This window comes from Elephas maximus, chromosome 3, assembly GCF_024166365.1.
Source record: "Elephas maximus indicus isolate mEleMax1 chromosome 3, mEleMax1 primary haplotype, whole genome shotgun sequence".
In the NCBI taxonomy this organism is placed as follows: Eukaryota; Metazoa; Chordata; class Mammalia; order Proboscidea; family Elephantidae; genus Elephas; species Elephas maximus.
Window position 1 is genome coordinate 79,436,307 of NC_064821.1, and position 16,431 is coordinate 79,452,737.

At 43.5% G+C, this 16,431-nt stretch overlaps 2 protein-coding genes across 9 annotated transcripts in view; both read right to left on the bottom strand.

Moving 5' to 3' along the window:
* MTF1 (metal regulatory transcription factor 1) overlaps window positions 1-10,974 on the bottom strand; it is a 56,268-nt gene extending 45,294 nt beyond the window's left edge. For 2 of the 3 annotated variants that reach the window (XM_049878815.1, XM_049878814.1), the window contains exons 1-2: window positions 10,908-10,974; window positions 8,823-9,281 (exon numbers count right to left, since the gene is read on the bottom strand). In XM_049878815.1, the coding sequence (XP_049734772.1) occupies window positions 8,823-9,230 (408 nt within the window). In that variant the 5' untranslated portion in view covers window positions 9,231-9,281; window positions 10,908-10,974. Of the gene's footprint in view, window positions 1-8,822; window positions 9,282-10,907 lie in introns of those variants that run through there. The other variant, XM_049878816.1, reaches the window with a different exon arrangement.
* A 1,309-nt stretch (window positions 10,975-12,283) lies between these two features.
* INPP5B (inositol polyphosphate-5-phosphatase B) overlaps window positions 12,284-16,431 on the bottom strand; it is a 63,346-nt gene continuing 59,198 nt past the window's right edge. For 5 of the 6 annotated variants that reach the window (XM_049878817.1, XM_049878819.1, XM_049878821.1 and 2 more), the window contains 4 exons: window positions 15,056-15,140; window positions 14,577-14,704; window positions 13,367-13,478; window positions 12,284-13,115 (listed from right to left, as the gene is read on the bottom strand). In XM_049878817.1, coding sequence (XP_049734774.1) covers window positions 13,000-13,115; window positions 13,367-13,478; window positions 14,577-14,704; window positions 15,056-15,140 — 441 coding nt within the window. In that variant the 3' untranslated portion in view covers window positions 12,284-12,999. The remainder of the gene's footprint in view (window positions 13,116-13,366; window positions 13,479-14,576; window positions 14,705-15,055; window positions 15,141-16,431) is intronic. The other variant, XM_049878818.1, reaches the window with a different exon arrangement.

Here is a 16,431-nt window from a genome sequence, read left to right on the forward strand (position 1 = left end):
GTCTGTTCACCTGTAAAAATGGGGGCTAGTGATATCTATTTTATAAGGTTATGAAAATTAAATACAAAACTATATTAAAGCCCCTAACCCAGTGACTGGAGCGCTGGTGGCACTGTGGTAGGTGTTCAGCTGCTAACCAAAAGGTCGGCAGTTTGAATCCACCAACCGCTCCCTACAGGCGGTTCTACTCTGTCCTACAGGGTCACTACGAGTCGGAATCAACTCGACGGCAATAGGAATGCAGTGACTGGTACGCAGTAGGCACTCAACAGATGCTAGTTATCTCACCCTCTCTCCATCATCACTGCCATGCCTCACTTCTTAAGAGCCCTTAGCTTAGGTTGGTGCCCCAACTGCCCACCACAGAAATAACTTTCAGGGGCCTAGTACTAGGGAAGTTTTCTACGAGAGCAGATTATCTGTGACTAGGGGTGGTGTTCACAGAATCCCTGCAGTTGCACTACAGACACGTTCCCATTTTAGAACATGGTTATTAGTGGTGGCTTATATTCCATAGTGGTATTAGTATACAGTTCAGCTAATTAGGGGTTACCGAGACTTCTGTGGCTGTCTTGGATCCCAGCCACAACGTATAACCTCATTTCAAGGAGAAAATGCTTCCTGAAGAGTTCCTAACAAAGAACATTTTAACACTACAAACTCTTTATAAACTGGAGATTACCTCCTGTGGTGCAATGGGTCGCTTTTTTTTTTTTTTTTTAATGTTTATTGTGCTTTAAGTGAAAGTTTACAAATCAAGTCAGTTTCTCATACAAAAATTTATATATACCTTGCTACCCATCAAAACCCATTGCCCTCAATATACCTTGCTATATACTCCTAATTGCTCTCCTCCTAATGAGACAGCACACTCCTTCTCTCCACTCTTTCTTTTTGTGTCCATTCGGCCAGCTTCTTATCCCCTCCACCCTCCCATCTCCCCTCCAGACAGGAGATGCCAACATAGTACCATGTAGACGTCTACTTGATCCAAGAAGCTCACTCTTCACCAGTATCATTTTCTATCCCATTGTCCAGTCCAATCCCTGTCTGAAGAGTTGGCTCTGGGAATGGCTCCTGTCTTGGGCTAACAGAAGGTCTGGGGACCATGACCACCGAGGTCCTTCCAGTCTCAGTCAGACCATTAAGTCTGGTCTTTTTATGAGAATTTGGGGTCTGCATCCCACTGCTCTCCTGCTCCCTCAGGGGTTCTCTGTTGTGTTCCCTGTCAGAGCAATCATCAGTTGTAGCTGGGCACCATCTAATTCTTCTGGTCTCAATGGGTTGCTTTTATATGGCCTTTCTAGCCATGGTCTTGTAACTCCCACCAAATGACTGGGTGGAATTATGCAAATAAGGTGCTTGTGGCCCACCAAGGGGATTGGAGAGCTTGTTAATAATGCAAATAAGGTACCTGGCATCCTTATGGGAGTGGGACCATGCAAATAAGGTATATAGAACACTAATGAGGGGATTATTTAGTTTTGCCATCTGCTAGGTTTAAAAGAGAACCAATCCCAGAGCAAAGGGAGGATCTTACTACCACCAAGAAAGAAGAGCCAGTAGTGGAGTGCATCCTTTGGACCCTGGGTCCCTGTGCTGAGAACTTTGTGGACCCAGGAGACAGACAGAGAGACAGCACAAGAGAGAGCTGTAACACTGGATATGGCATGAGATGACAAAAACCAGTGGCAGAGAAACTGTGGCAGCAGAACCAAGACACCAGCATGAGATGGTGAGGCAGGCTCCACTGCCAGTGAGCAAGGCAATAACAGTGGGCATGTCATCACATGGAGTGAGAAAGCTGAGTGCCTCTGGGCCCTTATCGGAGAAGCTAAAGAGCTTTGTGACACCTGACCAAACAGGACAAAGACCAGGCCAACGGGCCCAGGGGGCAAGAGAGAAGGCTGCTTGCAGGGACAGCTGAAAAGCTGTTCTGAGCGAAGAACTGTATCCTGAGTCGTTCCTGATCCTGAATTATAACCTGTTACTTCCCTAATAAACCCCATAAACGCAAGTATGATCTGTGAGTTCTGTGTGGCCACTGCAACGAATTATTAAACCCAGTACAGAAGTAGTGAGCACCATGCGAGGGACAGCTGGTGTCAGAATTGGTAAAAAGGTTGGAGAGAGGAGGTATGTCTAACCTCCGTCTCATAGGAATCAGCCTTGGGCTGACGTTGATAGTGATTCTCTCTCCTCCTCCTCATGAAATTAGAGGAGGTCAAACACCGTAGCAGCTTTCTATACTCCTGTACCACCTCCAAGAACCATGTGGGCCTATGAGGAAGGGAAAGTAAATGCACATTTACTAAACAACCACGAGGCACCAGACACCCTGCTAAATGTTTTTCATATATACTATATACGAAAAAATCTCATTTAATCATCGCAAAATACAAAGGGATATTTTTATTTCAATTTCACAAAAGAGGAAACAGACATTAAGCACTTGCCCAAGGCCACATAGCTAGTATACACCAGAGCCAAGGTGGAACCTAGGTCTAAATTATCCCTTTCCATGTCACAGAAGAAATAAATTTAAGAATAAACTTAATTGAAATAAAAGGAAAAAATACTAAAATTCCAATATCCCACAATAATAAAGAAATTTAGCAATACCTAACACTTATAAAAAAAAAATCTGGGGCCTGTATTATTCCTGCAACTTTGTGTTTAAAAACCAGTACGTACACAAAACAACCCCTGGCCCTTTCCCAGGCCAGCAGGCGCACAATGGTAGAAGTGCTGATGGCTAAGGAGAGAGCACATACATACATGCAGACAAACAGTGGACACACTGCTAACCAGCTTCATACGATGGATGCTAAATGGAAAATCCTTCCTGTTCTGGGCTCCTACAGACCATGCACATACAGCATTAGCAGCCTCCCTACTAGACTCCCTAGTGGCGCAGTGGTTAAGCGTTCGGCTGCTAACCAAAAAGGTAAGCAATTTGAATCCACCAGCTGCTCCTTGGAAACCATATGGGGAAGCTCTACTCTGTCCTGTACGGTCTCTATGAGTTGGAATCGACTCAACGGCAATGAGTTTGGTTTGGCTTTGGGTCTACTAGACTCCAAGCTTCTCAGGGCAGGGGCTATTTATTTGTATTTTCTGATATTTGACAAAAGTAGATACTGAATAAGTGAAAGCTGTGGAAAGAATGAATGGATCCTTAAAGCTAGGATTTCAAGCAGAAAGAGTCTCCATCTGTCCTAGTTCTGAATGGCAATTCTGTGAGAGTTCAGAAGGGAACCTGTAAAGAAATGTAATCACAGTATGCAAAGACTAAGAAGTAGGTAGTTCCCCTCTGGGAGAGTCAGCAACATTCTGGTTTGTCTGAATGGATCATTCCATTGCCTGAGGGATTTAGAATGAGGAATGAGACCAGAACTAGGTCTCCAGAAGCAAAGGACACATTGCAAAAAGGCTCTGAAACACTGGAATCAAATTTTTCCCATTACTTTTACACTTTAAATTTGTTGCACTGAAAAAAAAAAAATCTCCTCTTGGATATGCCCCTGATCACATAATACATTCATGGCCTGTTGTGAAGCTACATAGTAGCCTAGTTAATAAAGCAACACTGTAGCCACACTTCTTAGTACAAAAGGATATTCTTTCCCAGTTCACGTACTAGAACACTTTGGTGCACCCTGAAGAACAGATTTGGTATATGATGATGTCTGGGTTTCTTCATACTTCTTAGCTACCTATTCAGCAGAAAAGAGGCAAGGTCAGTTAGCCACTGGAGGTAGATTATGTTCACTAATGTGATTCAGACAGAAGTAGGTGAACAGATAACTAGACAGTCCTGGCAGGTTCTCTGGTAGGACACAGGTGCAAGAAAGTTTCAGAAATCATAGACTGCATGGATCAACTAAAGGAAACACGCTGCCTAGACACCTGGAGTACAAAGGCCTTGAAGGAGCAACCACTAAGAAAGGTGATCTTGATCAGGGTGGCAATATTCTGACAGGAAATTTATCAAACCTACCAAATCAACAGTGAGGCAATAGTAAAACAGCAAGTATGAAAATAAGATATGTAAAATTACAGCCAGAATGACCAGTGGCTCTGAGGTAGGAGAAGACAGCATCTAGAACAGTGTTCTGGTTGGTTTATCTTTTGCGCAAGACAAGCATGAGGGAAAAAAATGAACTAACAGGTAAGCCAACTATACACTGTGAGAAACAATGGAACAATCAGGAGTAAACAGGAAAATCAGGCTAAAATCTGACTCAGAAAATAAGCTGCTTAGGAAGCCGAGAAGACTACGTAGTTACCAAGTGATTTCATTTCTCAGGAATAACACCTGAGCATGGCGAGGGAGCATAAGCCAAGTTTAAAAAAAGAAAAAAAAGGTAGGAGATGATGAAGCATGTTATCGAATAGTCATAAACATTGACCTCTTAAGGCCAATTAAATGGATTTAAATGCCCCCAAAAATCACTTTTGAAAAAATAAAGAGCTAAGGTAAGATGGTGCTTGAGGAAGGCAAGGTTCCCAAATGCCTGGCCATTAAACAAGAGTTTCAAAGAATAAACCCACTGCTGCTTCTCCCTCTAACCCCACCAACCCAACACCTATTGATTTTAGGAACAGATTATAGAATCTTCCACACAGGTCTCATGGAGAGAATGGGAAAACGTGAGTAGGAGGGAAGTACAGTGAGCTAAATCTAGAGCAGACTACACAAGGTACTCACAGTATCCTTGACCCTGTCCTATTCGACATGATTTATCAACAAGACCTGAACATGCCAACGGCAAACCAGGCTTGCAAGTAGTATAAGATAGGAAAGCGACAGCTAATATTACTGACTGCATAATCATTACCTCCCTACCATCTCTACCTTAAGACATTTGGAGAATCCAGCATTTCATTTCTTCTTAGTCATTAGCACATCAAAGGCTCCAAGAAACCGTATAATAAAGAAACCTTGGTCTTGGTTTAACCAACTGTTTTCTAAACATTTGCTCATAAAAACACTTTTCATACAGTAATCATTAGCTGAGGATGGCCTAAAGTTTAGGATCTAAACCATGTCCAAATTTTCTATGCTAAAAAATTATTCAATTCCCTTGAGCTACTACTGTCTCATCATTCTTCCCCTAACTACCAAACTTAAAAAAAAAAAAGAGTTGACACTTCCTGCCTCCTATTTCCTCACCACCCACTCACTTCTCCATCACTTGCAATCTAGCTTCAGCCCTTACTGCTCTACTGAAAGTCTTCTCATGATGTGAACAACTGCACAACTTGCAGAACTAATGGCGTCTTCATTCCTCAACCCCTCTGCAGGGTAAGATGGGAACAGTCATACTTCTTGAAATTCTCTTCCCTAAGATCCACCACACTGCATTCCACCCATGTCTTGACTACTGTGATCTTCTCTGGTTCCTCTTTCTCCTTCCAGCCCTTAAATTCTCAGACCAACTCTTACTACTCCCTTAAGTAAACTGCCCACAGTTTGAACTATTGCCCCTTTGTGGATCCACAATTTCAATCCCAAACTACTTTCTTGACTTCAGATCCACATTTGCAATGGGCTTCCTGATTTTGCTCACTTTACTTTTCCCCAAGGACTACAAAGTCAATATACTCCAAACTAAACTCATCAAATCTCTCCACCAAACTTTCTCTTCTTCTTGATTTCTGTTAATATAAACAACATTCTCAAGAGCAGCAGACTTAGCTGCTTTCTCCTCAACATGCCCATAAAACTGTGAATCTGCCTCTATTAAGGTACCTATCACCGTGCACTCTATTTACCTCTCTACCTAGACATGAAGCTCAAGGCAGAGAACCCTGTCAATCATCTGTGTGGCCCCTGTGTTTTAAGACACAGCAGAAATTCAATGCACAACATGATTAAAATCTTCTAAATCATGTCCAATTCATGGCTCATTCTTCAAAATCCAATAACATACCAATTCTCTCATATTTCTGCAAAAGCTCTGGATTCTTTTCCAGTACAAGGCCACTATCCTTCATCAGACTTAAATGAAACCCCAAAACTAAACTACAACTGTCTCCTAACTGGGCAATCTGTCTCCAGTTTGCCACTGTTTCCAAAATACCACTGCTGCCACAGCAGTCCTTCTAAAATGCTACTCTAACCGCATCACTTCTGGGCTCAAAAACCTTCAATGGTTTCCCATTGCTTCTAGAATACAGTTCAAACCCCACAGTGTGCTATCACTGCCTTCTATGTTTGGACCTCAACTATCTACCCATCCTTATCTCCTACTACTCCCTATGTTCTAGTCCAGGGGTCAGCAAACTACAGCCAAATGGCCAAATGTAGCCTGCTGTCTGTTCCTGTAAATAAAATTTTAATGAAACAGAGACACGCTCACTTGTGTATGTATTGTCTATGGCTGCTCTTGTACTACAATGGCAGAGTTGAGTAGTTTCAATAGAGACCATAGGCCCTGCAAAGCGTAGAAAAACAAAAAAAACACTGCTATCGAGTCCGTCCAACTCACAGTGACCCTACAGGACAGAGTAGAACTGCCCCATGGGGTTTCCAAGGAGCAGCTGGTAGATTCAAACTGCCAATCTTTTTGTTAGCAGCCTACGTTCTTAACCACTGCGCCACAAGGGCTCCGCAAAGCCTAGAATACTTACAATTTAAGCCTTTACAGAAAAAGTATGCAGACTCCTCCTGTTCTAATCTAACAGATAATTCACTATTCCATGAAAATGGCCTTTGTTTTCCCACCGCCACTCCTTTGTTCATGCTGTTCCCATCACTTGAAAAGCCCTTCCCTGCTTTTTAATCTAAATTATACATATTTTTTAAGACCACCTCCAATGCCACCTTTTTAATGAAGGTCTCTCAGATCCCTGAAGCTAAAGTTGAACTTCTCTGCGCTTCCAGGGCAGTATCTGTACCTCTCTCTCACATTTAATGCACTGTGCCTGATGTTAAGGTTACTGGAATAAATGTATTTCTACTTCTATACTGTAAGCTGTTGTAGTCATCTTTACAACCCCCATAGAGCACAATATAAATGTTTGTTGAAGTGAAATGAACCTTGACAAACTCAAATACTGGGCTGAATTCAACAAGATAAAATTTAGTAGGGAAATATTCTTAAGGTTTAATGCAGGCCTTCCCATTCAATTGCATAAGATGAAACAGGGGAGGCTTGTTCGGACGGCTGCACACATGAGACCAATCTAGAGCAGAGTTTCTCAATCTCGGCACTAGTGACATTTTGGGCCAGATGATTCTTTGTTGTAGGAGGCCACCCTGTGCACTGTAGAATATTTAACAGCATCTCTGGACTCGTCCCACTACATTCCAGTAGCACCTCCCTGGTATGACAACCAGAAATGATTCCGGATATTGCTAAATGTATCCCGTGAAGGCAAAATTGCCCCCAGTTGAGAACTACTAGTCTAGAGGTTTTCTAGTACAAACTACGGTGTGATGTTGTTGCTAATAAAATACAAATTAATAACTATAGGGTGTCCAGGTTAAGGGTCCCACTATATTCAGTGCTAAATGATTCCCACTTGTGAGACTACGTTCAGTTTGATTTTAAGAGGAATTTGGAAAAGTGGAATTTATACAATCGAAGGTGTCCAGGGTAATGAGACGGGAAAAATGTCGTAAGTGGGATATTTAAGTAAATGGAAGTGTTTAGCCTATAGAAGAGAAGGTGAAGAGAAATCCATGATAATGATCTTTAAATATCTGATGGGCTATCCTGTGGGAGGAAGGTGAACTTGCTGTTACTCAGGGAGGCAGAACTAGAACCAGTGGGTGGCAGCTGCAGGAAGACAGATTTCGGCTCTATGCAAGTAAAAGCTTTCTAACAATCAGAGCTGGCCAAAAATGTTCTGAGCTAAGCTGTGAAACACTGTGCTCTGGTCATTCTGGAAGTGTTCAAGCAGAGCTCAGATGAACTGATGTCTGAGATGCTGCAGAGGGATTCCTGCTTGGGGTGGGAGGTAGATAAGATGGTCTAAGGTTCCTTCTAGCTCTAGATTCTAAGGCTAGCAAAGGAAAAGACGTGTGTCGTGAATAATAAAATTCCCCCAATTTCAAGACTTAAATTACAAAAAAAGAGACACATATTTTGCTAAATGATTTGCCCTATTTCTGTTTGGTAACATTTGATAGTTATTCCCTGACATTGTAATTACCAGTAACCTGTTTTTTTCCTAAATAATCTGTAACCAGTTATTGGATACCTTTAAAGTTTACCATATTTTTTATTTCACTAATAGCCACCACCAGTACAATCTGTACAATGCTTTACAGTTTTCAAAGCATTCTGGCATGCATAACCTCACATTAGTTAAATATGAGAGGGAAACCTTACTTTAGATAAACTGCTCCCACTTACCACCTCTTGCCTGAATTTCTTGGGAAAGAAAGCTAGTCTTTATTATTTATTAAACACTTTGTAAGATAATAAAGCATATACCAGCAGATACCCATCTCCAAAACAAACCATTAATACGCAACCCAGAGATGAGTCAAATCCAGTTATTTCACTAGCCGATAAGCCAAATCTAGTTCTGTCAGCATCAGAACCATGGAGTTACCCCTCAGTGAAATTTCTATTTTATTTATGATTTGGGGAAGAAAATTTGAGGAATTATAATTAGTTTTCCAAAATTTCAGTGTAGCTATACAAACCAATAGTTCCAGACAACAAAAAGCAGTCACAACAAAACATGAAGCACATGTAGTGATTGTCCTTTACCCCCCAACTAAAACTGCCAACACGAGTTACTGAAGTAACCAATGTTCAACTTTCCCCAGTGCCAAACAGGACCCTCACCTCCTATTTACTTACTTCTTTACGTTTCGTTTCTGGACATTCCGACTGCAAAGTGAGAGTTGCACCTTCGATATTTCTTGGCATGGGCGTGGAACCAGGGTTTATTGTTAAATGAATTTGATCTGGTGAGATAATGTGTTGCACATAACCCTGTGACATTGCTTCATGATCTATTAGGTGAAAGCCCTCTTCACCCCCGACTAAAAAAGGCAAATGTTCTCCACACTGTCCATCGTCTTCTTCATCCTCCAAAGTGCCAGGGTCCTGCTCAATAAGAACAGTTGTCCTATCATAAACAGTTCCAGATGAGGAAGGCACCAGTCCGTTTTTATCCACAAACCTGAGCATCTTGTCATCGGGAGTCAGCTCATCTTCCTCTGCCTCAAAGTAGATGATGTTGTCGTCTGGACTGTGTTCCTCCATGGTTCAACAGCGCTCAGCCCAATTGCGAGAAATGGAAAGGTGATGACCCTTCTGCAATAGAACAAGGCGAGAGTTAGAGCCATACCACAGGACCCAGGGGCCTCCTCAGCAGCAAGAGGGTTCATCTTCCCTCTCATTTAAAGAACAGGACAAAGCAAATAAAAAATCATCTTCCTTGGGAATAATTCCTTTAAGTTTAACTTTGAAATCTTCGAGTCAGTTTTAAGGAAAAGCAATGCCTTTTAAAAATTTTTGAATAAGTAGCCAATCAGTTCATAAGACCTTCTGAATATGCCTTCCTGTCAAACAATGTGAACACTGGTCAAAACACCTAAAGGGGATAAAGGAGCAAACAGAAGAGTAGCTGCTTCAAGGCTGAGTCGCTGTAAATATTAAAGTAAGAAAACCCCACCCAAATATTCCCCAAATCAGATCATGAGGAAGTGCAGTCTATGGCAGAAGAGTAAGGCTTTGGAGCCATACTCACCTACCTACAAAACCTGGCTTTGCCCTTCACTACTTGGGTAACATTTCTGTGTTTCATTTTCCTTATGTGTAAGTGGGACTAGTAATTCCTGTTCTCTCAAAGTTGTCACGAGGAGTAAAAGAGATAATGTATGTAAAACACAGCGTCTGACAAATAGTAAAGGAACATTGTTAATTCCTTCCCTTCTTCCTAGAACAGATGTTTCAGCTTCTGGGTGGAGAGGGTGCTCCCTAATTGGACACACCTAATGAAGATCACTTTAATTATTTCTGTCCTAAAACAATTTGATGTTAACCAGAAGCTATGCCAGTATAGTGGCTCTCTGCAGTGAAGACATGATGAGTCTTAACTTATTTTTGTTTCCACAGCCCTTAGCAGAGTACACTGATACTAGAAGTTCAGGAAATGTTAGGTGAATGAATGAAAGACCTACAAATATACTCTCCTGGGCAAAATACCAAATTTGAAGGTTTCCTGTTCTAGAATAGTGATTCTTCCTTCACCTCCAAACACAGAGCTTCTACAAATGTGGGTATGGCAGGCAGAAGAGAATTTAAAAATAATCAACACATCACTAGTTTTCAGTCCACTTTGCACTTTATCTTTCTCTTCTGCTCTAGGTTAGAAAGTGAGTTTTTACGTAGAGGGGCGGTTAGACAGAGGTAGTTACCGGGCACAGGCCAAGGGATCAGGTCCGGGAGGAACCGGCTCGACCCCTGGCTCTGGCTTACGCAACCCGGTAGATGCACATTTCGCTGCATCTGAGAGCAGAGATAAGAGCACCCAGAGTCCCACTGGGCTGTCCCGGCACCATCAGCGGCAACGCGGAGATCAACTGTCCGGAACAAACAGAACAGGTTTGAGGATGGCAAACGAGGAGTAAGAACGAAGCACCTCTGAGAGGAGGCTGAGGAAAGAAACCTGTCTGGGACAGCCCCCAGCTCAGGGATACACGGAAAAATCCGAGACAGAACTGGGGGCTACAAGCCGAGTGATGAGGGACAGGGTCCGGGTCTCCATGGAAACAGAGGAGGGGGGCTGGATACCCATCCCCATGGAAACGGAGGAGGGGTGGGGTCCCTATGGTGACTGGATTGAGGTCTCCACTGGGAAATGTTTCAGAAGGGAGCCTACGTCTCGCGCCCCCCGGGAAGTCCCAAGCCCAGGCCGAGTCTAGTTTCGCCTTTTACCTCCGCGGCTCCCGGCAACGGCGGCAGCAGCAGCTTCTCCCCTCCCCAGCGGCACCATGATTGCCCCCACCTTCCCCGAACGTCACTTCCGCTTCCGCTTTCCGGAGGAAGGAGGGGAAAGCCGCCTCACCTCTCTCTTGGGCTTCTGGTTGGTTTAGGCGAGCTGGGGGCTGAGCTCGAGCCCCCAATTGGCGAGCGGGAAGAGTGGGGCGGGGCACCGAGGGGACTCAGCCAGTGCCTTGAGTTGGACTCCCGCCGGGAAGCGCCCCAGGCAGTCCGCGATCGGTTGGAAGCCAAGGCACAGCTATTTCGGCCCCAGACGCAGGGACGGGACGGATTAACCAGTAAGCAAGGCACGTACGGATTTACTTGTGTTTACTTCCTAATCTGTAGTGAACACATGGGTTGAAATTGTTCATTACAAAGTAATAAGTACACACAAGTAAACCTTTGCGTACCTTGTTTATCGGGTAATCCGGCTCTGCGCAGGGAACCGGCATGAACCCCCAACCCCTAATCCGAAGGCACTTCAGCCCGGGTTGAGCTCGCCACTCTCGCCCTGGCGGCCACAGCTGCAACTGGAAGGTCCACAGTTAACCACAGAATCCCGGCTCACACCCGCAGGGGAAGAGCCTAGAAGCATTCTCGGATTTCACTCTCAATGGCCCCAGCTCCCCCTCATCACTTATTAAAGTTAAAATATAGACGAGGACAGGGACTCAGTAGGAAAATTAATAAAAGATTAGACCTAAGAGACAGAACTAGGAGTACTCCAAACCAAGCCAGAGAGGACGCCGCTTCTTCCTGTTCTCACACGCTTTCAGAAGGGCCCAAATCCCTTCTTCACACTCCTGCCCAAGCTCTGAGCCCCAATTGTTTCCTGCAGAGGGTAGTCAGCTTCAGTGGGGCTCGTGCTCAGGCCAGTCAACTCCACCTACCGGCCACTTACTTTCTTTAACCGTACACGTTTTCATTCAGGTCCATTTCTAAAATCGCGTTTTACGGCGCCAAGCAGTGGCGCTTCAGTGCCCAAAAAGCAATCTTTCTTGTGCCTTCGTTATCCTCCTATCCTTTCAGTCAAACTCAAATACCAGGAAGATCTAGATATTAGCACTCCCAACAGCCAACTGCCTGTATTTTTCCATAAGCTGCCTCTCAGAGTAGGACAACCCCCAAAGAGACTAGATCAGGGTCTTGGGGTTCAGGCCATGACGCTACCATTTCTTGCTTGAAAAATGTGAATAGTACCTGTTACCCACCAGACTGCCAGGCAAACATCTCTTTGGTCCCTGACGAACTGCCCCCAGTACTTATACCACAAAGGCCCAGCAGTCAAGAGCTGCCATCTCTTAAGAAAGAAAAATATACACACCAACCACTGTTAAAAATACATTTATCATCAAAATATACATTTGAGAGAAGGGATGCATTATATACAGTTTGGAGGATTTGCTGGTCCAGAAAATTCCACTTGTTTCATGAGAACACCGATTTCTTCTGTTTTCATTTTCAAGACACTGTGCTGTCTCCAGTGGCCAGCCTCAGAGTTACTGAGCCACTTTTGAGTAGGTAGAGGTCTAGGATCTGCATATGCATATACACATGTCCTCAGACGAAGCACTGGAAGCATCTGGGGTGGTTGTGGTCTGTCTGTCCAGAAGCTTCCACTTGCATTCTTGCCATCCAACTCGCTCTCCTTTGAGGACTCCAAAGTTTGTTTAAATGATATCTGACCATGGGAGCTCAGCCCAGGCCACAGGGAAGACACTGACTTTGCCCTGGAGGCAGGCTGATTGAGCACAAGAAGTACAGTTATTTTTTATATTTTAAAAATAAAATAAAATAGAGATATATCTGTGTTAAGTAACAAAAGTTGAACATTGAATGTCAGTTTTATTGTGGTAGATGTTCCCCTATGTCTTCACAACTCACAGTAGCACGGAGTGTGCTAGTCATGAGGTTCTGGGCTCAGGAAACATGCAGCTGCCAATTCTTGCTTCCAAGGGGCCTCACACCCTTTAAAGGCAGCCCTTGAGCTGAAACAGGTGGGGCTTGTAATGGCTGCCTCTGATAAAACAGGAGAGGAAATAGCTCAGGCTGAGTTGCAGAGGAACTGGTGAATAAATTCTTGAGCCTTCTTCTTCTCTGCCATGTCAAGCTTTTGGTGACCAGCTGGGTTTCGAAGCAGCAAACTGCCAAATATGCTAGCTGCATGGAAAACACAGAAAACAAATGATTCAGCAGAAAAAGGTCCTACTTATTCTTGAGTTGTTAGGAGAGGGGAGAATGACCAAAAACAGTACTTTCTGCTTTTAGAAAAACTAGTGGAGTGTTAAACTTCGCCCAAAGCTAGAGATTTTAGTTCTATTGCAGTAGACTTGGGACCGTACTCAATCGCATTTTGCATAATGAGTTTCTCAGTTGGCGGAGATGCTTCTCACAAACACTTGGCTGCTTACCTAGAATATTCTCATCCAAATGATTTTTTGCTGAATTTTTCAGCAATTCTTGCAAAAACGCCATCAAGTAGTTGAAGACATTTTTGTGGAATGTGGGGAGAGTAGAAATGACCTGAAAGAGGAAGAATTGGTGTTTGTCTTATCATTCATTCAATCAACTATTTTGTCAAGTGCCTACTATATTCCCGGAACTAAGTACACGATCCAAGTACATGAGTAAGACTGTGCACAGAAAATTTTCATCACTTGGCACAAGTGCCAAAAGTGGCACAGATCAAGCACCATATGAATTTAAAGGTCAAACTTGTAACTGCATGTTCTCAAATGACTTCAAGGGATAGATGGCATTTTAGTTGGTCTTGAATACAGACAAAATTGGACTTACAGAAGCAAGGAATAGGGTACTTAGAACCAAAGAAAGTGTTAAAAAAAAAAAGGGGGGGGGGCAAGAGAAGGCAATCAGTGAGATAAGTCAGGAGAACACGCTGTGAGAAGTCAATCTTGGCAGTGGCACAACTGTTTAATAGACGCTGAGCCCTGCAGGGCTGATCAGGCTAGGATTTGCCGAGTACTCCAGCTACAGGCGTATCAGAATCAGCTGGGGAGCTTGTACAAAATCAACTCCTAGGCACACTGATAGTGATTCTGATTCAGTGGATCTGGGCTGAGGCTCTGGAACCTATATTATTAACAAGCTTTCTAGCTTATTCTGCTATGGTCTGTTGTATGTGGGAACCACTAGCCTAGATCACAGAAGGTCCTAAATATTTGTGTAAGAAAACCCTAACTGGCAATGGAGAGCCAATTTTGGTTTTTGAGCAATAGTGACATGATGAAAGACAGTGTTAGGCAACACAATCTGAAGGCAGTATGCAAAACAAGTCAGCAGAGGGAGAGCCTGCATGCAGTGCCCTGAACCAAGGTGAGTGGATTGAGGATGGAGGAGAGAGCATGGGACTTGACATGTGGGAGATGAGAGACAGGGAGGAGACATATATGACTCAGGTTTCAGAATGAGTTGCTGAAATTAATGGTGATGGCATTAAAAGGAAAAAGGACATGAGAGGAAGAGCAGGTTTGGGGAGTAACGATATGAAGCTGAGTTCCTAAGACACTTCATTTGAGGGACTGTGCCTACTTTGTTTCCTCAGGACCCTTGAAGCCTGGGGCTAGCAACATGTGTATGCTGACGCTTAAGGCTTCCCCTCACCTGTTTACTTGCTGTGTAGTTGCCAGAACACTCCAAGCAGCTATGGTAGGCGCTGTGACAGATGACAGGCTCTGGCAGGCTCTCAAGGAAAAGCAGCAAGGCCTCGGCTACGGAATGATTGTTAGCAGCTTTTGGCCCAGGGTTAAGGAATGGTTGATGATGTGGCCCGTGGTTAGGAAAAGGCTCAGGAGCAAGCATATGCCAGAAGCACTGCCTGCTCAATCAGTCTCTTGGCTCAGAGCTAGGATACCAGCCTGACATCTCCAAGGAGCCAAGCTGTTTGTCAGCATAGCTAGGCCCTCCTGAGTTCCCACTACGTTGGTTGCTTAAAGTCTTCTCTATGGAAACTTTTAAGCAAGGAAAACATAATAGCGGAGGATATGGCATCAGCTTTGGAACCTTAAAATATGTTTCTTTCTCTTATTCATTGTCTCTCTCTCTCACACACACACACGCACAGCTGAATGACTGAAGGATACAGAGGGTGTCAATCATTCCAGTATCCAAACAGTCCCTGATATGCTCAAATTCCGACCTTAGGCCAGGCTGCTGAAACAGATCTTCCTGCAAAAGGGAAGAAAGTCACAAAATAATTATTTTCTTAGAAAATCAGTAACTATTTCCTGAACTAGAAATATAATCACCAGCACAGTACAACAAGGAGCAGTGTGGTGAGGCCCTTGGACCACCCTGGTAGACAATCTGATCAAGGCTGATGTGGCTAATTCATCTTGCAGGCTTTCCCCAATGTATCCCCACAAGAGGTCTTTAGAATGACAAGAGATCTACCATAAAACTACAGGAGGGTATATAGTACGTAGGACAAGACGATCCAGTGTAAGGAAAAACTTCAAAGTCGCTAGGCTTCTTGCAGTGGTATGGAGGAAATGAACCAGAAAAAGAAAAATGGAAGAAAGTATACCATTTATAAGAAGGAGAAAGCTAAAAAGGCACCTCAGTGCTTTGTGCAAACAAGGTTATGGCAATAAAGGCATTTCCATTAGTCCCAGGATACTTTATATCCATTTGTTTGATAAAATGACTTAAAGCCATATAGCTGTGTTAATAATAACAATATTATACGCATTGCCCAAAAGTTACATTTAAAAGTAATTCTACAGAGAAGGTAGAATAGCATGATGATAAGAATGTTGCCTCTAGAGCCAGGCTCCCTGAGTTGAAATCAGGGCTTTGAACTGGTTCTTCCAGTTCAATCACAGCCATGAAAGGGAAACTGGAACAGGCCTGAATTTTTAAAATTGGAGTGAACTGGAACAATAATTGGAACGGGAAAAATTACGGGTGGAAGCCCTGGTAGAAACAATCTCTCTCTTAGAAAACAAGGGCAGCATAAGCACTGCATAGCAAACAAACCTCCTGCCCATTGGATTTTGGGCAGAGTTAGAAACAACACTGCCCCACTCAAAGATAGCACCTGACTGGGCTGCTCTGAACATGCATTGCTCTTCAGTCCTGTCAATAATACGATCTCACACATCAGGCTCCTGAAAGGACTCACTATACTTCTTCTGAATCTCTCATTCCAGTAGTTCAACCTGTAAGTTTTCCCCTTCTGGATCACCCAAATTATAGCAATTCGGTCTGTTCTGGTTTGACACCATCAGCCATGACTGAACCAGTTTGAACCAGTTCAAAACTCTGGTTCAAGTCCCATCCTTGCCCATGTCTCAGTAGTTTTGGGACCTGGTCCATCTGAGAGCTATTTTAAGAACTAAATGAAGCAATGACCAAAAAAACACTTAGGATAGTGCTGGATACACTGTTATCGTCAATAAATGTAAGCAAAAAAAGAAGATCAAAAGGGAATGTCCTAAAAATGTATGTTGTTCAAAGA